General features: G+C 41.1%; 1 protein-coding gene across 1 annotated transcript; it reads left to right on the top strand.

The window, feature by feature from the left end:
• wars2 (tryptophanyl tRNA synthetase 2, mitochondrial) lies at positions 1 to 20,578 on the top strand. The gene is made up of 6 exons (XM_088644858.1): positions 1 to 151; positions 14,182 to 14,436; positions 16,702 to 16,782; positions 17,193 to 17,275; positions 17,648 to 17,766; positions 18,219 to 20,578. The coding sequence occupies exons 1-6, from the start codon at positions 47 to 49 to the stop codon at positions 18,665 to 18,667; spliced, it is 1,092 nt and encodes a 363-aa protein (XP_088500984.1). The 5' UTR covers positions 1 to 46; the 3' UTR covers positions 18,668 to 20,578.
• The last annotated feature ends 5,472 nt before the right edge of the window (positions 20,579 to 26,050 follow it).

Genomic DNA, 26,050 nt, shown 5'->3' with positions numbered 1-26,050 from the left:
TCCTGCGAGAGGCCGGGTGGGCTTGACCTTCCTTGTTTACCCCAAGATGGCGCTGCCCGTGAGGACGAGCATGAACAGGCTTTCGGGTTTCATTCAAAACTTTAAAGTGGCGAAAGTGTCGTTCAGTGCTGGAAAGGATTGTGAAAAAAAGGTAAAGTTTTTTAAGGTCGTGTTTTTTTTTTACTGTTGGTTAACAAGACCAAGACAGAATAAACTCTAGTGTCCAATTAGTTGGAAAGAGATGGGCTGATTATGCTCATATTGTATCGTTTTTAACTAGGTGAAGCCCAGATGACAAACTGAAAAATACATCCCCCTTTTGTTATTTTAAACATAAATGAAGAAGAAATAAACAAAAAATGAGATGTTAAAAATGAAATTATGATCTATGTGGCTTTCGTGTTTAACATCACACACAGGTTGATGTTAAACACAAGAGGAATTAGACACGGAAAAACGTAACCCTCGTTTTAACACGTGTATTTGATCGCGTCTTGCAAAGGAGAAAGTTTCAATTAAAAATTTGAGTTTAACGTAACGACGGCATCAATTTACCATTTCTATTAGTCACCACTAGTTAAGGTAGTTTGTGGTGGGACTTTCCTGCGCTTTGACTTCATTATTTCGCCTTAACATCTTATATACCGTAGCTCTGTTTTTACGTTTGGTTTTAAACATAAGTGTGAGAGCAATTGCATCGTTTTAAAGACAGAAAATCGTTTTTCACGATGCCAATAAAGGCAAAGCTTGACTAAGTGCACTTCATCAGTAGTAGGTATCAATATACACTATGGAACAAGTAATAGGTTTATTCCATGCTGAAAAAAAGAAGAAAGAAAACACAACGTTTCGGCCGTGGAGCCTTCCTCAGGTGTGAACATGTTAATTCACCTGAAGAAGTCTCTACGGCCGAAACGTTGTGTTCTCTTTCTTCTTTTTTTCAGCATGGAATAAACCCATTACTTGTTCCTTTGCAACCTACGCATACTGACGCAGCTACCCACCTGAAATATACACTATGTGCTAATAGTTCCATACTGGAAGGACTGGAGTTTGGATCAAACCGTCATTCTTTATTATAATTTCATTTACTACTCTCAGTTTATCTGCTTTTCTGTTCATCCATCAATTTATGAAAGAGTGATAGTAACGTCTTCCTTTTTATTTTCAGCTATCAATCCTTTGTGGTTAAGTTTTTACTTCAAGGCAATATTCCCACACACATGTATGTATTAGTCTTTTGATTAGTTTGATTATATTATTGATATTAATTTTCCAGAGTGTTTGCAGTCAAAAAAAAGAATTATCAGTACAAAATACATAATGTGGAATAAAATGTGAGTAATATTACATGATAGACCAAACAACGATACAAAGACTATTGAAATACTAGACTCTAGAAGTTCAGTCTCAAGAAAGTGAACAGGCGTAGAGCTTTCTGTGATAAATCATAACATCTATATGTTGATTGGCATCTTGATATATAGGGAAACATGTTAATCAGTGTGTCATTAACTGTCATGCCACACATATTGCAGGTGTGTTCGTCTTTGACCTGCATAATATTATGGGCCACGTCTTCATTTTCTCTAGATTGGATCACTGAAATTCACTGCTTGGTGGTGCTTCTAAGCACACTGTTGATGGACTTCAGCATGTTCAAAACAGAGCTGCTGCAATCTCGACCAGATCCAAGCCCCCACAGGAACACCACTTGTGTTTAAGCCTCTATGTTTTGTCTCTTGCTATCTAACTTGGAAATACTCCTCCTGACTTACAAAACCCGAAATATTCAGGGGTCTTCCTACCTTAAGGATCTGCTGAGCTGTTGTGCTGCATCTGAACGGTTCCACACTTCTTAAATGAAGACCGGCCATGTCCCCCTGTGACAAGATGCTGCAGTCTGGGCGATATGGCCTTCTTCTGAAGTGTTAATCGGTGGAACACACTCCTTACATTACTGACGAGCCCCCCTGCTCTGTCTTCAGGTGCCTTTTAACAATGCATTTCTTAATTCAGTTAAATTTAAAACAATCCATCTCAGCATTTGCTTTCTGTGTAAAGCACTTTGCAGATACCTTATTATAAAGAAAACATATTCTTCATTCTGATTCACCATTGGATATTAAAATTCCTTATTTGTTGGTATTTTTCAGTTTTAAGTGATTTTGTATTTTATGAGCATAATCAAAGAAGAGTTTTGACATCCTCTGGTGCTTTGGTGTGGTACATTCCAGCTTTTTACTCACACAAGAAATAGACACCACTTTAACAGTACTTGAGTTTACTTTACTTTACCCCATGTTGACAGTAAAGAGATTTCTTATGGTGAAGCACCCAGAACAAATCATCTACATAGAACAACACACAGACTTTTAAACACACAGAAACGCAGGTACTACTAAATCCTTATTCTCCTAATAACAGACAGCTAAAAACTGTTACAACTAAGATTTATTGTTACTAAAGGTAAATTATTTACAGACTCATGTACCCAGTGAATTCCAAGAGGCAAGCAAAAAAATGCTTAAATATCTGTTCTGCCTTCAGCATCCTGATCTTTATAAGACACATACGCCCCCCTCCTCCTTAACAGCAAAATAAAATCTTATTTTGTCTTTGCGTTCCCATGTTCTGGGTTTGTGATCAAGAGATTAATATGAAGATAAGTATAATATGTTTTCATTTTGTGGTGGCACCATGCTCAGCATCGCAGCCTCCCGGTGCTGGGGACCTGGATTAAATTCTGCACCTGGGGTGCTGTCTGTGTGGAGTTTGTATGTTCTCCCTGGTCGGTTGGGTTTCCTCAGGGTGCTCTGCTGTCCTCCCACAGTCCAAAAACATGCTGGTAGATGAATTGACTTCTGGGAAAACTGGTCCTGTGTTTTTGTCTGTGTGTGCCCTGTGATGGACTGGTGTCCTGTCCAGGGTGTGTCCTTTGGGATAGGCTCCAGCTCTGCTGCAACCCTGTCTTGGATAAAGTGGTTAGAAAAAGGATAGATGTTTGATTCATAAATTGTATTATTTAATTCCGTCCATACATCTGATTCGAACAAAAAATACTTTGTGTTCCAGCCTGTGATTTCAAGTGAGCATAAGTATTGATCCGTATTTACAAGTCAGTTTCAAAATGCAAAAGTCATTATTTGTCTGCATCTCCCTTTGAGACAATAATTGCAGGATGCCTGTGATCTACTGTGCTCATCTCTCTGTGTAATCATTTGAAATGCTATGCTGTAGTCATTTTGTGTTCTTACCTGTTTTTGAGGGATTCTGACTTCACTTGTTTATTCAGCATGGTTAACTCATGATTAACTGTGTTTAATGTAAGATTTTCCACTTTTTTCTCATGACGATCTCCTTGGGTGCTTTGGCACGAGATATTCTGGGTCATTGTCATTCTGCCTGGTTAAGTGCCTCCTAATATGTGTGAAAACAAAGTGGTGTTTTTTTAGCATTTGCAGTTTTTTTTTCTCTGCAATTTAACCTTCTCATCTTTCATTTTTGTGAAACTCTCCTGGCTCATCTTGGGTTGCCCAAGCAAATTCAGATCTGGCGTTTCTGTTCTTGGAGCTGATGAGAGGCTTGCATCTTGCAGCCTGTAAGTCTGCTGTCTTGGTCCTCAGCAGGCGGTGGGGTTTGGTACCTCCTACAATCTGGAGGCTGCTGTTGGTGTCACTGACAGTTGTTTCAGGGTTTTACCTAGGCAGCTCTGCTAATCTTTCTGTCATCAGCAGCAGATGTTTTTCTTGGCCGATGCGGTCTTGGCTAATTGATAATTACACCTGTGGTTTCTTTATTCTTCAGTATATTCTGACTTGTTGGTTTTGGTGTGTCCAGTTTCTGCGCTGTGGTTCTGATTATTGTGTTTCTATTTTAAGTTTTCCAAGTGGACTCCGAGCTCTAACAGGTTGATAGGACGATCACAGCTCTTTAATGAGCCAAGAACAAACACTTGACAAGCAGGAGACCCCCGGTCAGCCAGTTGTCCCAATAACTTTGCTCCCTCTAAAGAAAGGGCTCCAGTGCTTTCAGTTCAGGGTGGAACTTAAAGTTTTAAGTAAACTTTAAGTTGACTTTAAGAAAAATAAAGTTTTGGGGAGTTGCACTTCGCAAACATGTCTTTAATGAAAAATTATTATTATTATTATTATTATTATTATTATTATTATTAGAGATCGTGGTGAAAGTCTCAGTTTACACCTCACTGTCCTCATTTGACACGGTAGAAAAAATGATACATTTAAGAACATTATTATTAGAGATCGTGGTGAAAGTCTCAGTTTACACCTCACTGTCCTCATTTGACACGGTAGAAAAAATGATACATTTAAGAACATATATAATGAGGAGGCAGAGGTGGCTGTTCTGCACATATAGCCTGCAGGCAGTGTTTAAGAGACGCCAGGCAGTTCTCAGCATGGCTGTGTTGATTGTTCCAAACCTTCACAGCCATATGGGTGATGAACTGTCTCCTACTTCCAGTTTTCATGCATTTCATTAGCTTCCACTTAATACACAGAATATCTTGTAATGTTCTGTGGGAAAGTCGGCACAGCACTAACTGTATGTCACAAAGCGCAGCATGAAGCGACTACAGCTGTCTTATAATGACGTTGTGTATTTGCCCCCTCTGACTTATGACCAATACATCAATTTTATTGTCATGTTGGATTATGAAGAGGACATTAAATAAAGCCCAGAATATTTGCCCTTTCCTGCAACTGAATTGGCAGTTTTAATTCCACTCAAGTTTAACTTAAAATCCTGTACTGCAAAGCCAAACTAACTGCAGATGTTTTTCATTCTTCATCGTATTTCCTTGAAATTTACTGCTCCGCTGTGTTCACACCTTTGTGTTTGTTGGTCGTATGACCGGTTTTTGTCTGGTAGAAGAAGAGAATGTGTTAAAGCTGAAGAAAGATTTCCTCATTAGCTTGAGTCCTCTCCTCATAATGACTCCTTCACAAGCACTGTTGAAGGTAAACCTTAAACACTGCTGGCAGCAGGTATTCATGAGTTATGTGTTACTGCACATAACACAACGATGGAACTGGGACTTTTTTATTGCTTTCAAATTAAAGCTTGTTATTCCTACTTATTTAGTTAAGGATTAAGAGGAAGAAGCTGACAGAAGTTATTTGAAATGTGTCTCTGTGTTTGCTTTTGCTAATTGGCCCGTTGCAGTCTGTCAAACTTTCAGCTGCCAGTCAGCTGGGAAGCACTGGTTTTAGCTTTGCTTGCAGTCCCCGATCTTTAAGGTAATTTTGGCAGCATCAGATGCATTTGATCTTACTTCTCTGACTTTTTAAGTCCAAAGAACCTTTCCCCCCCTCCCATCTTGTTTTACTCATTTTTGTCACTCTTTTCTTTGACATATTTATAAGAGATCTGGAAAAGCCTAATCACTCTGTTCCTTTATCAGCTCCCTGGATCTTTATACTTGAGGGACTGCGATGCGATTTGAAGTACCGGTTTGTGTGCAGCTTTTGATGCGGCCAAGATTTCTAGCTCAAATCATAACGAAAGCTAAAGCACAGCAAGAAAATAAAAGGCTAAAGAAACATGAACAAAAGCAGGGTGTTGCCTAACTGTGACACGTGGTGGAATTGCTCACTCAAGAGTGCCGAGACGTCTTCGGCGGTTTTTCTAGTTTGGGATTAGAGCTGGGCCTCTCCTGTCAGCATGGCACGAGCAGTGCTCAAGAGCTAATAGAGTGCGAACTCAAACAATGAGTCCCAAGGCGCATGTAACAATCATTAGTCCGTTTACCAAAAACAGGGGCACTAATTATTAGGCTGGTCCTGCATTATTGCACAAATAAGCCCCTTATGCTTTGCTAGCTCTTCCAGATGATGTATGAGCTGTGTGCTGTAAAGTTGCTGTGCAGTGTTTTATTGTTGGAATGTGAGGTAACCGCTGGGCGTCTGTGTGTTGTTAAGACTGGTCTTGAGGGTCTCTGGGAAGGTGTGTGCTGGGATGGGAGGAGGGTGGGCAGGCCCTCAACATGGCAAGAGTTCTTTACCAGAAACATCATCAGAAATGAAGTGTTAGTTTGCGTTTCATTAACCTGCCCCAAATGTGCGCGCTGAAACGCACAACGTCCGGAGGCGGGTGTGTCAAAAAAAGTACGTGTTCTCGTTTAAAAAAAATAATTGTTCCCATAATGTAAGCAAGAAGTTGCAGTCGACCCCTTAACACGCGTCAAGTGAGGGCGAATCTGAAACGTGTTTTAACGGATGTGTGATAAAGAAGCGCATTATATATTGCCTTCCACTAGAGTATTTTAATCTTTACCTATATGATTTCCGCACAGAAACAGACCTCTTTATAGGAGAAAAGACAACAGAACATAATTCTTGTAGTGGTGGCAACTCTATCTCCCTTCTTAACTGCAGGGCCCTGTAGGTGCGGTTTGGCCTCTTTTTAAAATAAAGTTTCTAGTTACCTAACATATTTTATATATATATTAAATCAAAATATTATTTTTAACTGATGCATTTTCCATCTGCTTTTCCTAATTATTTAGCTTTTTACTTGTTTACAGTTGTGGAGCCTGTTTTTGCATTTTCTTTTTGTGCCGATTACTCATGAAAAGCCAGTCTGACCAGCTGAGACAACAGCACAGTCCGGAGGATACAAAATCGCGTCTGTGATGAGTAAAGCTTTCGTCGCCACGTGAATCTAAAAGTTATTTCTTTTTTCTGAAATGTGTGTTTTGTTTGCATGAATGTGTTACAGGCACATTTGCTCTGTGGAGCTCAGGTTTGAGTTTTTTTACAGATAATTGAAGGAATCGGTCTGTGATGGCACATTTCAAGCTGTGTGCTGCTAAGAAATACTGTTCGTTTGTCAGAAATTGATCCTGTCTGGCCTGCTCTGTGCACAATAAGGATATATTTGAGAACCAAAGTGGGGTCTCTTACTACTTCCTGCCTTTGAAATGCACCGAATGTCTTCAGACTTCAGAATGGTGTGTATATTTGTACATCTTTCAAAACTGAACTCTAGCATTTAAAAATATACACAAGAACAGTTTAGATACTAAGCATGAAACAAAATTCAATCAAGGCTTTAATTCTTCAGGCTGTTCATTAATAGTATATTTTTCAAATGCAACTAGAGCATGTCCAAGAAATGTTTTATTTGTTTTTTTTTTTCATTTAGATCTTAGCATTTAAGATGTATTCCTCTGTTGGAAATAAGCTCCGTAAACTCCCATAAATTTTAACGGTGCCATATAAATGCTCCACATCACATTTTGCAAAGTTTGGACAGATTTCTTAGGTTTTGATTAAAATGTCCCACATATCTGGTATCAGACCTCTGGGTCCTGTTCAAGTAAGCAGCGATTCTGCACACAGAGGAAATGACCAGAGTTGTCGGAGTGGCTCTTGGCCGGAGCTCTTCTGACTATTCCCATAATTAGACATTGATGAATTTATGAAGTACGTCTGTTATTTTTGTTTCGTTGTTTGTTTTAATCTATGTTATTTTTTTTACCTCATATTCTGAGCTAAAAAAAGCACTTTCTGCGTCACTATGCTTTAAGCAGAAACACCTGGAAACGCCAAAGTTTCGGGCTAAAATATGTCCTTCCTTCTATTTCATGTCTTATCTCGTCTTTTCTGCCTTCCTTTGTCTGCTTCCGTCTTTCAGTTATGCCTCTTTATGACTATATAGGTTAAAAGTTCATTTTAGGAACCAGCTTTGTAGACTGACAGTTAATAAGCATGGGCCTTTCACATTCATTATATATCAAACATTTTTGGGGCTCTCTGTGGTCTGGATTTGTTGCAGAGCGGACTTTGCTTTGAAGAAATCAAAGTTACAGAGAGAATTTTTATATTAAATTTTACCTCAAATTGTATTGGCCTCCCGAGCTCTCATTTGAAAGCTGTACGACTGATTAAAAATCTAAGCTTATTTTTAGGTCTGTGTTTTTTCTAACCGTGTGCGTTTTTGGAGAGCTGCTTTAGTAAATATCACTGGGGAAGAGTGTGAATTCCACAAAGAGAAAAAATAACACGTTCTTAGAACTGTACGCACTGAATTATTTAAAATTGAGCTTGCTTTTAGCAACACGGCTGTGAAGTAATCTCTTTAATTTATTGCAATACAATAATAAATTGATTATTAAGTAATCTAACAAGCAGTCCATACAAAATACAGTATATACAGTACGACATAATAGCCTGTAACCTCTTTTGGAGAAAAATCACTTCATCCTTCATGATCATAGAAGACAGCTGCTCATTGTTTATTAAACATCATTATAGTAACTGTCTTGGCAGGCATGTTCCTGAATATTACCAAAATTATACGTTGATTAATTTATGAAGTGTGTGTTGATTTTGCTTTATGTGGCAGTTTGTTTTGTTAGACTTAAACATATGCTATTATAGTTTTGACATCCAAGCCATCATAAACTAAAAATAATAATGCAATCATGCAGAACTAGAACGATTCCAGTGAAGTCATTCGGTTTGACAATAAGTTACAAGCGTCCTCAATCCAGCATTACTTTAAAAATAAATCTTAGCCTCTTTGACGTTGTTCGCTTTCCTTTCCAGACAAATGTCTTAGAATATTTGTTTGGATAAGCAAATCTGTATTTTGAAGGTATTTGGTAAGGTAATTTCTAGTTTCCCAGGTTAATTACTTTTGCAAGTGTATGTTAATTGAAGGAGCATTAAGATAAGGAAGGGCTCTGCTACAAAGTTGAATGTAAGCCCTGTACAGCAGATCAGCATTTCAGGCTGATTCCTCAGCTGCTAGACTGGCTATTCTTAACTGCTTGGTTATTTTTGGAATCTTTTCCTACCTTTCTACTGGGAATGCTGTTTTGAAGTCATTTTAGCCTCATTAATCAGATTTCGGACCCACGTTGTGTAGGCTCTGGCTCCTACAATGTGTTTTTCTGTTTTTTTCCCTCTCAGCACAGTGTGAAGTGTAGAGGAAAATCATCAATCTTACCTGTCTGAGACGTCAGCCACAGATTTAATCAAATGCTCCATTCTGTCTCTCTCTTGCCCTCCCTCTCACTGTGCCTCCTTTGGACTCTGTTTCGTTTGTGTCCTTAATTCTTTCTCTTTTGTTTTCTTTTTTCCATCTCTTTTTCCCTGTGCAGTGAGGTTTGTATCTGTTGCCCTCGTACACACAGAAAATGGAGCATTAAGTATTTCACTGCTGTTTCCTGCTTTTCTAAAAGAGATTGGAAATGTTTAAAGTACTGTTGCAGTAGGAACAGAGGGCACATTACCTAGAAATGCCTTTTTGTGGTCAGCATGATGTCTGGTTTAATGGTTTTACGGTTTACCTTGACAGAAGTGTGTACTGTGGGCTGCACATTTAAAGCTCAGCAGGACCCTCAGGTTAACTATGGGGGAGTGTGTTGCAAATGTTAGGCCTCTTTCCTGGTTGCTTATGGGCTTGTTCTCCACTTTCTCAGAGGTGAATGTTCTGCCCTTTAAGTTCAGCGAGGTGACACTTGGCTCCCTACCTGGAATTTCTACCTTTGATGTGTCAGCAGCAGCTGGAAGAGCTCTCACATCTTTCTCTTCAAAGAGTTACACTGGCTGAACGTTAGGATCAGCGTTAGAAACCGTTCATTGTGCGCGCTGGGCTACACAAATGAAACAGGCCGTCGTTTCCAAGCGAGCTCTGTGGGCACTGTTATTTTCTCGGCAGCCAGCAGTGACAAAAATAAGCTTTGGGCTGCCACGTGCGCGGAAGGGGGCACAGAGATGCTTTCACACTTTTCTTTCTAAAACAGCCCTCTGTTCGTTTTCACAGTGAACCCCAGTGATGCGGCAGGGCTGTGATAAAGAAAGCCGCTCGTGGGGTGGAAACCCCAGGTACTTGGCAGGTTTGCGTTTTTAAAGCCTGAACCAGAAGTAAAAAAAAAAAACTTTTTACTGGTTTAATTTCCACGTGTTTCTCATTTTTGCCTGGGAGAAGAAGTGATTGCAGTTGCGGTTCAAGCACTGGAAAATCAGGAGGACGATCCTGGGAAGAGTCCTAGAGTCATTATCAATGAGAAATAATTGAAAAATTAACATTTTAATTCAGGAGAGCTGAGCTGGAGCTTTTATTGTAATAAAATGCTTAAATGCATGTTTGAAATACGCGTAGTGCATGAATTGCTGCTACCAGCAGCAGTATCAATTAATAATTCTTACACCATATGGTAGCAATGTATGAAAACCTGCTTTCCTTGCTTTCCTCAGGCTAACACAACAACATAACCTCAGTAAGCATAAAATATGAACATGGAACACCCCGTAATAATACTGCTGTGCGGGGTATCGAGAGGGACCATGATTTTCAGAAGAAAACAACAGGCTGAATTGTGGTTTCCTCAAGAACTGCCTTTCCCACTAGTTGCAAACCTGACATAATGTTAAAACTGAGGGCAGGAGGCACTTTCCTACACACTGAATTGTGTGAATCTGGAACAAGTTACCCAGCTGTGTTCTTGAAGCTGATACCCTGGCATCTTTCATGAAACGTCAGCATTAACCCCAGTCCATTAGATACTGGTGAGCAAACAGACTAGGGTCTTTTAAATTAAATAGCATTCTTATGTTATTAGCAAAGAGAAAGATCTGAGGGTTCCTCTCTGTGTTCTAGCCTGTCCTTTTCCATTGACATTGTTCGTGTGTTCTTGTTTTTGCAATCAGAGTAAATTATATAGAAACGTTTATTCTCAGCATTGAAGGCTAGCTTGAAGTAGTTATATTGTGATGAACGTACTTTAAAGAATGGACATAATGTTGAATTTTCACTTGATACTTAAGTACAGTGACCCAATGGCTCAAGCATTGGAGAGTCAGTCAGTTACTTCCCAAAAAATGAAGACTTATTTCCTTGATGAGCTCGAGTTTGGGGATTGTAACTGAGGTTCGAATGAAGTGATGTGTGATGCAGGTTTCTCAATTGCGCCCACGACAAAGAAAACCGATACGAGTAAGGAAGCAGTTTATGGTTTAAGGGCATATGACCTGTTCTTCCACGTTCTTTGTTGCTCATTCGCAAAAGTAAGTTATTGTTTCTCATAATATGTGCCATATCTGCAGTTGTAATAAAGTTAAATTGTCACCTATGCCTGATTAAAAGTTTTCCTTTAGAGTTAGTAACTTTAATAATTTGGCCGAGACCTTGGCTTGGGCGCATGTGGGTCGTATAGACAGAAAACGTGCCTTTCTGCAGGTACTGGACCCTACCTTGCGTCTTGCAGAGGCAGAGCCAGGCCCTGTTCAGTGTAGGTTTCTTCCCCTCGGCTGTTCCCTTGGAGTAAATAGTTCTAGCAGTACTGTTTGTTTTGCATAGAAGCGAGGAGTCAAGCTGTTGCATCACTTGAACGGTATGTGCCATGCACTGCCTCTCGTGGCTCACTTGGGAATTTCTCTTGTTCATTTTGGCAGCTTTGCATCCACACGGCAAGCTGGCCGTACCCCCCTCCCCACCCGGGCACACCTCCTCCTTCCATTTCTCCATTCTCCCCGTCTTTACGAGCCACATTCCTGGCTCATGATTTCATGGTACTGTACCAGGCGTTACTGTGCTGCCTGAACCACTCTGGAGCATCGCCAAACCCGTGCCTGCTGAGTCCCAGCACATCCACTAGAAAGAAAACATTTGTCCAAGGCTCAAAAACACACTGTAATTTAGTTTTAATTTAGCACTCCCCCACCTCTTCCCCCGAGTTAAGAAAGTCCTGGATTTTTTTATGAAGCCCTGAACATGAGCAGACGTTTAGACTGTTGCTTTTAGTTTTGCCAGGATGTGGGGAAGAGCAGAGGTCAGGGCTGGGCTGTCCGGGTGTAGACCCTGGCAGCCTGACTGGAGGCTTTACTGTGGTCTTTCTGGGCCGCTTAGACTTTCTAGAGAGGTGTTGTACTATCTTTCAGTACGCTTGCTGTTGCACTTAGAGCGGTAGTGGATGCTGACCTGCGTAATTTTGGTTTTCATAGTAGAACATAAGAGATAAAGAGCACAAGAAAGACTGGGAATAAGTGCAGGCCATTCAGCCCATCAAGCATGTACCTAGTAGTTAACTGAGCAAGGATCTCGTCCAGTGTTTTCTTGAAAGCGGCCAGACTCCCAGAGTGCCATCTCTTTTCAGCACAAGCACATGTCAGGACTGAGAGGCCCCGTCCACCTGAAGTCTGTTCATTGAACAAAGACCGTGTTTCACAGTGCCTGGTGCCTAGTAGGCCAGATGGAATGGAGAAAAAAACTTTGCTAATACTTGACTTTTCTGTTGCGTTCGTTTTAGAGATTCTTCATGTTTTAACATCTCTTTGTTTCTCAGTGTCAGTGTTGTTAATGTTCCTGTTTTGTCTGATGATATCCATATGTATGACTTTGAGGAAAAGCTGGAAGTTGCCTTGAAGGAAAATGTCATTTAAGTAAAGAGATCTGCATTGTGCAAAACCGCTAAGCTAATTGTGCAATTAGAGAACCGTACAGCTAAGCTTCAGTAACTGGCAGTTCAAGTGCCGCTACCTTTGCCAACTGGCAGCTCACGGCTGCTTATCTGGTACCTTTCCAGTGCAATCCTTGGCCAATCCTTGGCCTTTGTTGAGTGGCAGTACAAGGTCTCACAGAATCTTTTGAACATTTCCAGTGTGCCATGTGGGCCATTGCAAAAACCTCTTGCTCCTGTCAGGTGTTTCATTTTCTAAGTGGGCTGACTTTTTTTGAAGCCTGCTATATACATCAATCGGACAAGCACGTCTTAAACTCTGGCTGGCAGTGGTGAGCTATACATGTCCTGTAATTCCAGCAAAATGGTCTGTATTTCTGTTAAATGTATCTGGTCATTTGTTTTTCAGACTGATCCTATTATCATTTTCGGTAGTGTTGACTGTACCAACAAATTAACTCCCAGCTGGCAGCCCACTGGAGCTCAGCAGGTGTGAGCCTGGTCAGTACCTGGAGGGGAGACTCCTGGGAAAAACTAAGGTTACTGCTGGAAGAGGTGTTAGTGGGGCCAGTAGGGGGCGCTCACCCTGCGGTCTATGTGGGTCCAAATGCCCCCAACATAGTGACGGGGACACTAGACTGTAAACAGGCGCCATCTTTCGGACGAGACATAAAACTGAGTTCCTGACTCTCTGTGGTCATTAAAAATCCCAGGGCGTTTCTTGAAAAGAGTAGGGGTGTTACCCTGGCATCCAGGCCAAATTTCCCTTTGGCCCTCACCAATCATGGCCTCCTAATAATTCCCATCTCTGAACTGGCTTCATCCCTCTGCTCTCCTCCCAACTGAGAGCTGGTGTGTGGGGAGAGGACTGGCGCACCATCCAGGTGGGGCTGCACACTAGTGGGGGTGGAGGGGATCTCCATTACCTGTAAAGCACTTTGAGTGGAGTGTCCAGAAAAGCGCTATATAAGTGTTAGCAATTATTGTAATTATTATTAACAACTCTGCAGTCACTGTACTGGGCCTCCTCCTATATCAGGGATCAATGTCATGAATGGTATTAAATGGAATGACAGGCTATGTGGAAATTGCATTAAATTGTAATAAATACACACAGAGACACCAAGGAGAATCATTACAGTTTTGAAAGAGTAAAATGTTTGTGTATTTTAACAATTATAGTGAGTTTTCCTTTTAAATGTTTAGGATTGTAGATTGAGCTTCATTTTTAGGTGACCTCAACTTGACCTTAACAAGGAGGTTTAAAACTTTCTTCTCACACATAAAAAGAACATACAAAAGTTTTCATCTCTGTCCCTACAGTCCCTTATAACACCGCTGAAGTTTTAACTCCTGGTTATTTAAACAAAAAGCAAGACTAGATCTCATCCTGATTCTCACGGATAGCACCTTCTGTTGTGCTGTTCGTTTTTATGCTGCGTGGGGCTAAGAGGAATTGGAGAGCGAGAGGGCGAAGTCCTAAAAGGACTAAAAGGAAAAAAGCTAAAAGGAAGCTCATTTGCTGGTTTGCCTTCCTCTACTGCCGGGCGCTTCTCTCTCCACAAGCACCTTCGCTGGAGGCTTTCATTCTCTTTCTGTCACTTTAAAATCGGAGATCAGCGGCTCCCGCGGAGCACCTCGGGTGCCAGCGGCTGAAAGGAGCCCCGGGGGAGGAGCACAGGTCCAGAACGTTGCCTGGGAATTCGTTCCCCGTAATAACGGCCGCGGTGTTGGACTCGTCTGCCCTGCAGGAGGCGGAGGAGCGCGTCTTCTCCGGGATCCAGCCCACGGGGATCCCCCACCTGGGGAACTACCTGGGCGCCCTGGAGAGCTGGGTGCGCCTGCAGGGGCAGCACGGCTCCGTCCTGTACAGCATCGTGGACCTCCACTCCATCACCGTGCCGCAGGACCCCGCCCGGCTGCGGACCAGCGTTCTGGACGTGGCGGCCAGCCTCATCGCCTGCGGCATTGACCCGGAGCGGTCAATCCTCTTCCAGCAGTCGCAGGTCAGGACGGCCACACACTGTACTTATGTTCCTTATACCCACACTGTACTTATACTTATGTTCCTTATTCTCCACACTGTACTTATACTTATGTTCCTTATACCCCACACTGTACTTATACTTATGTTCCTTATTCTCCACACTGTACTCGTAATTTTTCACAGTTTAGGATCATCTCTGTGGGTTCCACCGATTGACAGGGAGGTTTACAAAGCATGTAGTCCTTAAATCTAGTCCTCAGTGCTTAGAGATTTGCTGAGAAATTCAGTGATAAAAGACGGGTTTTTTATTTTTGGAAACATCGGGGCTAGACGCACTTGTGAGCTCACTCCCAACACGTTGTTTTTTAAAACACGGATACAGTGCAAAGCCAAAGCACTGTGATCAAGATGAAAAAAGATCTGTTGAGAAAACAAAGATGTCTTTCCACCACTGTATTTCAGGGAGGTTGTTTTCTCAGTAGTGTGGTGATTTTAGCATTTCAGGATTGCTGGTCCCTTCAGACTGGAACTTTGAACGTTCACCCCCACAACCCCTGTTTTTATTTTAGTTAAACTTCATGCCACATATCTTGGCTCTGTTGGGGACCTCCCATCGAATACAACGTACAGTTCATTCCACATGTAAAAATAAAACCTATATCCAAAAAAAACACTTGACCTCACTGAACATCGTGACGAATTGAAATCAATAGTGTCTTAAGGAGGGGGCAGTGGGAGAGGGTTAAAAAAGAAGAAATCTTAGGGTTCATAAGTGAATAAAACACTTAACCTACTGGAACGACAGCCTAGGGGGGTGTAGTGTTAGTTTTTGTGGCATGCCAGTGTACAAAAACCAAGGGGAACATGGAGTAAAATTAACTGTGTGTATATAACATTTCTTTCTGTTACCAATGAGTGTCTGAAAATAATTAAATGTTGTAATAATCCAAATCATATCTCTGATTTATTTTTTAGTGTATGATTCAGTTCTTTGGCTGTTCTTTTAGGACCCGTGCTGAAATTCTAGTTTTCATTTGTTTTAACTGGAGTTATTGAAAACCGTCAGGGCTCTGAAGCGTTTGCATAAATTAAAAGGCGAATCAGGGAGAAAAACAGTTGCACTGTGATGAAACGGTGTCTGAAATTCCTTTATACGTCCGTGATACTGCTCCTGCACTTGGCCGGGCTTCGTTCTGATCTCGGTAGAGTCCTGGTGTGTCTTCATGTGTTGTGACATGAAGCAGGTCCCTGCAGCAGGGTTGCTGGACACACCCGCTCCGTCACTGGGTACCCCCAGACCTGTTCTGCAGGGGTCTGTGTGGCCCATTGCTGGTTGATAAAACAGCTCCCAGATGTCTGCTCTGGTGTAATAGAGATTGCACCTGGGGCAGGTTCCGGACCGCCCCAGGGGGTTTTCTTCCTGTGGGATCGTGGAGGAACCTTTCAGTGGGCGCGGGTGCTGTTCAGCGTGGAGCCTGGAACAGCGAGAATCCGCACACTTGGCAGGAATCGGGCGGTGTCAGAGGCACATGATGTGTGAGCCGTGAACGAGCTCGTTAAAACCGTGCAATGGTCTTGACAGCGAGGTGCGCCTCTCTGGGCAGGAAAGTTATATGAACACGGAAAGCCCCCCCTTCCCCTCTCCCTTTTCTGACTCCACTGTGGGACCAACAGTGTCCCTGGTGACGATGTAGCGACATTGAAATGTGGAGTGTGGTGCACATTTGCTTTAACCTGCGCTGCTTGGCATTAGCCCAGAATACTGGATTGGGTTCATCACACCTGGAGAACCTCGGGTTTTAAAAACGGCGATCAAGAAGTGTGAACTAGTTCAGGGTGTCGAAGCAGTAACAAGCTTGAGAGCTGGAACGTAACCCTGTGAAGTGTTATCGATCGCTAATTACATTTTGGGGGAAGAATGAGCTTTTCGTGCCAGGTATGGTATAACCATGTATTCCAAGGCTCGCAGTGAAACGTAGTTTGTCTGCTGATGTTACGACTGCTGCAGCCGATCCGGAAAGAGAGTCAGGTGAGAAGAGGAGTTGCTAAGCCGAGGCCGACGTGGTTGTATCCTCGCGAGCATGTTTTGATGCTGCATAAAGACAAGTGGCTGAAGAGAAAGTAAAAAAGCAAATTCACACCCAGATTAGGGGGAAAAAATAATGTTTCTGAAGGATTCAGACATTTTCCACCTTTCTGTTAATTGTGCAGGTATTTGCTGACCAGGTGTCGTTACTTAAGCGATCAGGTGAGCGTTACCGTTGTCTTCTTTGCTTTCCCACAGGTGTCTGAGCACACAGAGCTCTGCTGGGTTCTTGGCTGTCTGACCAGCATACCTCGCCTACGACATTTACCTCAGTGGAAGGTAAACAGTGCAGTACAGTCTGTCTTGGCCATTTTTGTATCTCTTGGTGACTTATTCCACACCGAGTAAGTCTTGTATGCTTCAGGAGGACATTTCTAAAACTGGCAAGTATTTTCTAGGTCAGAGATTTAAAACTGTTGGAAGTCTTGCTGAAGTATAAGACAGTTTTGACTTTGAACAGCCAAAGTCTTGCTGCACATCGGATCTTACAAAAACAAACGTGTTAAGTCATTCAGGTCCATAGCTAACATGTAAAGGGCTCCCTGAGCTTGGAAACACTCGTGCAAGTTTCCCGCAGAATGACGGGTAAGGGTCACTTCTGCAGTGGAGGTTCACTGGGATGTCCTTTTCCAAAGCAGCGTAAAACGCATCTGGTGTGTCTGATCCTTTGTTTCCTTTTTCTGCACCAGACGAAGAGCAATCGGAAGAATGAAGGCAGCGTGGGCCTGTTCGCCTACCCCATTCTGCAGGCTGCAGACATCCTCTTATACAAGTACGACAAGTTATGACATTTCCACAGACAGGCATTAAGCCTACTGTCGGAAGTCTTCCAGCAACAGCCACAGCCCTGGTGCCTATTGTTGACCGTCCTTAATGAAATAAAACAGCTTATTTCTTTCTGCTTTTGAGGGCTTATTAAATCCGGCAAGCCATAGCTAGGTGACACAATTTCCTCACCAGGTAAATGATCTGTGATTCGTAAGGGGCTTTTGAAGCAACACAAAAAAGGTGACCTGTTTCTCAGAATATCTTACACGCCTGTCCTTTCCCCTTTGAGTGCCCACATGCGAGACGTGCTTGTTGTCAGGGGAAAGTCAAGCCGACGGTTCCAGATCCTTTACGGAAACCTCGTGTGTTGCTGCAGGTCCACCCATGTTCCGGTGGGAGAAGATCAGATCCAGCACTTGGAACTGGCGCAGGACACTGCTCGCATCTTCAACCAAAAGTACGGGGACTGCTTTCCCATCCCACAGCCACTTTTGAGTAAGTGGAGTCCGAACACCGTTTTCAAGTGCTGTTTAGTTACTGTAGTTTAGGTACAGTGCAGGACAATGGGTTGGGTCAGACAAGGAGACGGGCTTTATTAAAACAATGCTTTAAAATTCAACCAAGGTTCGGATTTACTAGTGCGAAAAACAAGTCTTTTTGATGTCGTGCATTTGCAATATTTTGACCCCACAAGGAGAGAAAGAGTTGTTTCTGGAGCGGCTGTGGCATTCTTACACCTATGATGCACGTACCAGTCATCGCCTCTTTCTGAAATCATCTGAAAGGTGCGATTGACAGGGGTGGAGGGGAGGTCTTCGGTGATAGGAACGTACAGTTTGGATAGAACGCAAGTCCAGCTGTAGTGGGCCATTTTCTGTATTGATTTTAAAATTAAAGAGCAAGAAAGTCACTTTCGTTTATTCTTTGTTTGTCTTCTCAAAATTCAGGTGTAACAAGAAAGGTAAAATCCCTCAGGGACCCCACATCCAAAATGTCTAAATCCGATCCTCGGAAGTTAGCCACAGTCAACATTACGGACACTCCAGATGACATCCGGCTTAAATTCCGTAAAGCAGTCACGGATTTCACCTCCGAGGTCACCTTCGATCCCGAGAACAGGCCTGGCGTCTCCAACTTGGTGGCTATCCATGCAGCAGTGACTGGACAGACAGTGGAGGAGGTGGTTCACCAGAGTGAGGGACTGGAGACGGCCCAGTACAAACACGTTGTAGCTGAAGCTGTCATCCAGAAGTTTTCCCCGATCCGGGCCGAGGTGCAGCGACTCCGGGCCGACGCTGGGTACCTGGAGAAGGTGTTAAGCCGAGGGGCAGAAAAGGCTAAGGAACGTGCTTCTGTTGTTTATCAGGAGGTTAGGAGACGTATTGGGTTTTCCTGATGGAGGAATTATCCTGGAGGCAGGAGCATTCTGGGAACTGCCGGCAGTGATGGTCATAGGTGTGCTCCACAAAAAACTCTTCTGCGTTTGCAATTTATCTTTTTGAGACATGCAAAATGTAGCTGCTAACAGAAATGCAGCTTCTGGATGTCATTAATTCACCTGGAATCTTTGCTGCTGTTCACTAAATCTTTAAATCTGTGTTGAGTAACCATGAAAAGATCATTTAGGAAACCAGCATTTAGTTGAACAAATAATCTGTTGCTTTTTTTAAGTAAAGCTTTTCAGTACTTTTGTAATAGCAAGTGCAATCTGAATGCTGTCCATTTTTTTCTGTACTTGTCCAGAAACAAGAGAGTTACGTGTCTGGTGCTCAGTGGAATCTAGATATGCTTTGGTTTCTACAATCTGTTCTGATCACTGATGTAAACTAATATAACCCTTGGTAGCCCAGTGTCATTCCTGATTAATGTCAACATCAGGCAGCTTTTGTGACTTTTTATAAACAAGGGGAGCAGCGGATTTTACTTATGGAAAATGAACAGAACTTACTTTTCAAATGTTGCTAGTAACATCAGTAAGTTGTCAACATTATGAGATTCACTGAACATCCCCCAGTTATCTTTAAAAAGACAACAGATGGAGACCTACACCTTGAAGATTTCAGCAGTTCTTCATGGTTTATATTTGTTTAGTGGGTCATTCATTGATTTTATTCATTTAAGTGTGATTTTACTGTGTTTGAAAGTTAAGGATGTTCTTAAGACACATGCAGAACACAGTACAAGAGCATAGTAATTAAGTACTTAAACTTATTATTCTTTTAAATGAATAAACCTCACTAAGTCTAGGTATGTTGACAAAGCACAAGAAATGCATACTCTAGGGTTTTATAATGTTGCAATTTTGGGTTTTAGATGTAAGATCTGTCTCTGTTCTGATCCTGAAATGTTCTTAAGATGCTTCCTCCTATAGAATGTTATTTTGTGAAATACTTTAAAATTGACCACGTTAAGTGTGTGAGATGAAGTTTAGAAAGCACTAATTCTTGTGAAAAATGCTTAATTCTTCACTAGCTGACTCATCTTTACTTAGGAGGTGATCTTTTACTTGCTGCTGATCTCTAGATGATGACATTTCTGGGGGACATTTACCAGTCATCTCTGAACACACACACATCTCAGATGTAACTCCAGTGTTTGCCAGATGGGACTGAATATAACATATCTGCAAACCGACCATACAGTTTTGTATCATTTTACCCCGTGTTTAAAATTTTGTTTGCAGATTTCAACATCTGCTAAATCTTTTCTCTGCTGAGCTCCATATCTAAATGCTGCAAAATCTGTTGATGTGGCTCGTTTCCTGGATGTAGGAGTAGATCAGTCTCATACTGGATACAGTGTCTGTATTCACTGCATCAGCAATGTGAAAGGCAACGTACAAATCCTCCTATATTCTCCTTCTCCAGTCTACATAGAGATTGCAAGGAAACACAGGGGCGAACTACATTGTTTCAGGTTGATCTGGTAATTGGAAAGAAGAGCTCTACCAGTTTACTTCAACATCTGGTCTACAAGAGAAGCTGTTAACCAATCTTATGCTGGGAATGTTTAGTAAAAGGGAATTTTGTCCCTGCTGTTATGTAACTGGTTTGAGTGTTAATATTCTGTTTTCTAAACTGTAGATGTTTTAAAGTTACGTTAAATATTATCTTTAAAATTATGAAAGCTAGAGAAATGTCAAAGGATCGTGCTATAATCTCTCTGTATCGAGTCTTTGTAAGCTTTATGTTAATATTTTGGCTGTGATGTAACATAGCCAGAAAACTGAAAACAATTTGGGGGAAAAAAGACAGTTTAACATTTTTATTTTTTTATGTTTAATGAATTAAATTAATGAAGAATTAAACATGACTGATCTTATTTACAGTAACTGCTCTCCTGAGATTGTTCAGTAATGCTTTAAAAACTAAATTTGTTTTTAAAGAGCAACGGCCTCTTTAAGCAGTCCCCTTTTTTCTGATGTTTTTTTTAAGAAAGTGCAATAAGATTGCTGTAATGTTTCTGCAATCATAATGTTTTCACCTTGGGAATAGAATTTTATAAATTGTGGACTTCTTCCTGAAATGTTTTATTCTTTTAACTCCAATGACAGCTAACAGAACACACCACTCAGCAATTTTCCATTTTTCAATGGAACATTATTATTCACTGTTTGGAAAATGGAGTAAAACTGTTTGCTATTTGTCAGTTCCAGGAAAACCCTCCTGAGCCATACCTGTTAGCTGAAAATCAAAAATAGCAATTATCAACAGTTAAGTAAAATTATTATTTTAGAAGTATTTTTTCTCTCCCTCAAGACCCCCTCTTAAAAACAAGGTTAATGCCCATCCCGCGACTAGTTTTGCTCATGTGGAGCGCAGTTAATGATGTTTCCCCAGCCTTCTCGAATGAGAATAGCGAAATTACTTCCATCTGGACCTTTTCTCCTAATGTTTAAAATGATCAAGAGTGTGGAGGGGCTAGTTCTTTTCAAGAGACAGGCACTGTTAATATGAAAAGTGTTATCATGGGACAAAATCGACAGGCTCTTTTTTTAAAGCTAAAAATGTTTCAGGCCTCTAGGTCTTCCCACAGTCCCTTGTTCCCTGTCTGTAGGGGCAGATGATTGGTAACCACTTCCCATCGCTCTTAAGGGCTTATAAGCCGAGTTAATTGAAGCTCCTCGAACCAAATTTAAATTTGTCATGTAATTGTAGATCAGTATGTTTCTTTGATCGCTACATTCTTCATACTGTACTGTAGGACGCAGAGAATCGAAGAGGAAACCACAGATATTTCTCCCATCATTATGGAATGTGTCCTTAAAGGATTCTGTCAATTTTACTACGCGTTTGCAGATATTGACATACTGGGGGGGTAGAAATCGCCGCTAACAGCCAAACTGTTCGTGCCTTGATCTTATAATAATATAAAAACATGTTTCAGTCTTCCATTCGTATGTTGGAAACCCAAAATAAGTACTTCTGATACATGTTTATATTTCTTACAAGGGGACGTTTCGAAGGGCAACGTGAAATCACAGAAACACAAGGAAAATCTTATTTTACACATCCGTTGGTTTCTCAGGAAACTCGGGAGCCGAACTCAAAGGTCCGCTTGACTACATGAGCGATTTGCTTGAGGCGGTGATGTGCGCCACCATATATATATATATTATTAGTATAGGCCTTTGGACTCAAACTAATTTGGCTGGTTCACAGCGGACTGATAGAACAGGACACTAACTTCAGCACTCCGCGGTGTGATGAGGCCGTTTTCTCTTGAAGTCCTGCGTGTTTTTCCAGTTTGCGACGAGTGCTGTTTCTCCTGCAGTCGATTCAGCGTTTAAAGTTGTGTCGAACGAGGTTTTCAACTTCTGTTTTCTTGATCAATTCGCGTTCATTATTTAAGCAATTTCCCCAGCAGAACGTGCACTTCAAGTCCGCGTTTGAGCGTGTAAATAATACCTTTCCAAACCGGGTTCGCTTGAAGCTGGAGTATACCTGTTACAACAGTAGGGGGCACTCCTAAGATTCACAGACGTTTCGCGCTGCCGGCTTTCCGCTGCTAAGCAGGCTGTGGAAAATGATCATGTACATATTTGATCGTGTATGCATGGGGTTGGTAAGAAAAATAATTACTTTTAGGCTTTTAAAATTACAGTCCAAAGGTAATAAGCGAGGTTAGATGTCTTCAATCCCACTGACGTCGTATAGCATGTTACCTGCAGTGTAATATAAATATAAATTAAAACTTCTTATGGTGACGTGTGGAGGTGGCCCGTTTTCAACTTGAATTCGAATAGGAATGTTTGACCTTGGCCTTTTTCTGACATACTATTATTTCCTTATATAGCCGAAGCTATGGGACACCTTGCCGGGGAAGAACATACTGCTGTTCCGTAGTTTGCCCACAAGGATGGAATAATGTTCCCCTCGCTCGTCAACATCATCGCTATAACTGTAGTTGTTATTGTTCTTGTTGCAACTGTTATTATCATCGCCCCTTTACATCTTATCATCCTGAATTAAAAACGCATTTAATTAATTTTGCGGTTCGCTTAAATATTATTTTACATTTTGAGTATTATATACCGAACTCAATCCCGTCACGTTAAAATATCATTTATTATTTATGTTATTTCTTGTGTTCTCCTTGCTGCATCTGCGCGTCATCTCAACTCTAATTATCAAGATAACACGATAATGAATGTGATCAACGTCTTTAATATTCGCCTCGCTTCGCTAATTTGCAGTGCGGTGGTGCTATAGCCTTAGGCCATAGTACTCGCGCAACCAAGACACCAGAAATAATTGCGAGGTATTAATAAGATCTTAACCTCAGATCGTTGTGAGTTTTTGTGAGCGCGTTCCTCTTCGTTTCCTGTAAGGGGTTCTTTAAAAAGAACAGTCCTTTAAAGTTACAGAAATATTTCAAATACCATATCACGATGCGGGGTTTTTAAACTGCTTTTTTTAAAAAAAAAAAACATTGGCGATGCGTCGTTCTCATATGTCTGAATAGATGTATTAAAAGGGAACTGAATTCTGCCAGGATCCTTTTTAAACGGTAATCTGAAAATAATCTGCTGTTCCTTTGCATTCTTAATTACAATTATAACATTACTGACATCCGGAGTTTTTCTCTGTCCTCCGCAATCCTGCTCTCGGGTCGGGTTGGTCTGGATTAAAATGACCGTTCCTCTTTACAACGGTATACGAGGCTAAAATGCAATACTTTTAAATTAACTTGTCTTTGCCGTAAAGTTACGGAAATAATTACACGGATAAAATGTACTAATTCAGTTTTCGCTTCCCGCCTGCAGGCAACCTCACAACTTTAACTGTTGTTGGTGTTTCCATACAGATGGGGCTGCATGTCGCTAGCAGGACAATGAGGATGACCGCTCGTTGCGTCTATACGTCTATTTACCCTGCTTGGTGTTTTAAAATCATGTAAAAGCCCACTCATCAGTGCGGCTGTGCTATTGTTTTTACCCAATGCCTTCCCGAACATCGCTAATTCTAGGGCCAGTTACTTATCATCGTCGCTATGAAATGGCAGCCAGGTCAACCTGCTGCTTCAGTGGAAAAAAAAAAATCATGAAGTGCGGAATGCCCAAAGACCAGACATAACAGTGTGTTTTGTGAATAAAATTGACCAGTCAGGGAAATAGGAAACTTGTTCAGCTGACGTTAAACTTCAGTTGAAACCTTAAATGAATGCCTTTCAGTATCATGAAAGAAAATCAGCTGGTTAATAGTTTTCTATTTTTATAACCTTTTTAAAATATATATATATAACGCTATAGCCCCGTTATTTAAGGAGCGCTTGTTATTATATCTAAAAACGACGGTTTTGCACCTGTCGTCACATGTTAATGGGATAAAAGTCGAGTGCGCTGCATGTCGCGATCGTGTTACGTAAAACATTCCAATTATATTTGGATCTGTGCTACAACCTTTGACCTCATACAGGACTGAAACTGGACGGTGGAAAAGGCGCTGAATTGCGTGAGACGCGATGGCGTAGGTTTTCGAAGACAGGGTTCTCGTTAATGGAAATACAGTTAGTATTTTCTCCTCGATATTTCTAACAGTTCAAACAGAATAAACGTATCATCTTTTTTTAAATGAACATTTAAATGTATATGTGTGTATATGTACAGTGCATGCTGTGGTGCTGGAGCGAGGGAGCAGAACGTGAACAAAATGTACTGTACGGGTTTATCGTTTCTTTATTAACATGACATTAAAGGTGGACAATACGCAATGAGGTCTTCTAAAAAGTAAAAAATGATGTGACTATTTCGACTACTTTAATTTGAGTTGCCAGTTTCTGCTCCCGTCGCTACCAGACATTCTGCTGAAGTTGGTGCTAATTCTGGGTCTGAACACCTGTGTGAGTTTTGTGACTGTGGGTCCCAGTATTAAGCTCAGTGTTTTCTGCTTTCCCTCGTTACACGTGGATGCAAGTCTGGGAGTGACCGGCTTGTTCTTGACAGGGTATTTTTCATCAGGAAATTTCCGCAAAAGAAAATCTGGTCGTCTTTTTATTCCGTTCCATTCCCTTCGTGAATCACAGTTCTGTTTTTTTTTTCACAAATCAAGAACGAAATAGCGAAGAACATCAATAGAATAAAATGGACTGTAAACATTTAATCTTTTTTTTTAATACCTGAAGAAAATTTCGGGAACGTTAACGCGAGTGGACGGAAAAAGTCATAGAAATAAGCACAATTACAGGCAACAGACATAAATGGGAAATTATTTTCTGCCATATATTTTTAAAAGATGAATGCACTTATTTTAATCATATATTGTATATATGTTCAACACAAAAAGTGAGTTTTTAAGTCGCACCAAAATAATGGTTAAATTACTCAGCGTTTACGTAGCTCATATACAGTATAAATCGCGCTACTACTTTAATATTGTGCTATTATATACAATATAATTAAGACAATACGTTCATCGAATATTATTTTTTAATTTTTAGCCTGCCTTTTTACGACTCAAAACGGGAGCCGTAGAGTAACGTATTTCCTACTAAATAAATAGTGTACATTTAATAGCAGCCTGCACAAAACTATATCGAAAACAAGACATCGGGAAGAATATTATTTGTCTCGAGTACAGTTTCAGCTTGCACGTGTAGGATAACAAAACACGGAGATATCATTTTCTGAACTGAATCAAAAAAACGTGCCGTTGTTTGGAAAAAAAATATTTTGCTGTTTTTCGATTATTTTTTTTCCCACTGCAAAGCCAGAGTACCTCAATCTGCATTCCTCCTACCAACGATCTTCCCAATCGAAACGTTTGCAGTCGGGTGCTCTCCGGCGAGCAGTTACTTTGACACACACATTTAATAGTTCAACACAGTGACGAGCACAGTAAGAGGAATAAATAAACACGGATATAGAGTCAACTCGTCACGAAACTCGCGGGGAAAGGCAAAACCCTCGAGTCGAGGTGTGCTTTCTGGAATATATTAGGCTGTGTGTATGCGTATTTAGGTAATGTTAATAAGCAAGATAACATTTTGTCAACAGCACGGTAACGTATACAGTACGTGTCCAATTAAAACCGTATTTGTTTGTCGAATTAATTTTAATTTAATTCAGAAAGACGGTTTTATTGCCAATCCAATGACATCTAAAACGATTTGCGCTGTGTAGCAGGCTGGTATTTTGATTTCACTGGTTTTCTGGGATAAGCTCTTAGTGTTTGCATAAAGTGCGATTTTTCTCTCAATTTAAGGAGTTAAAATATTACTTTATAATGCTGCAAGAGAGTTTTCTTTGCGTCTTGCGTTTTTGTGGTGGTACAGAACAACC

The sequence above is a fragment of the Lepisosteus platostomus genome, chromosome 2 (assembly GCF_059453375.1).
Source record: "Lepisosteus platostomus isolate fLepPlt1 chromosome 2, fLepPlt1.hap1, whole genome shotgun sequence".
Lineage (NCBI taxonomy): Eukaryota > Metazoa > Chordata > Actinopteri > Semionotiformes > Lepisosteidae > Lepisosteus > Lepisosteus platostomus.
The sequence above is the reverse complement of the archived record's forward strand: the minus strand, read 5'-3'. Positions and strand labels throughout refer to the sequence as shown.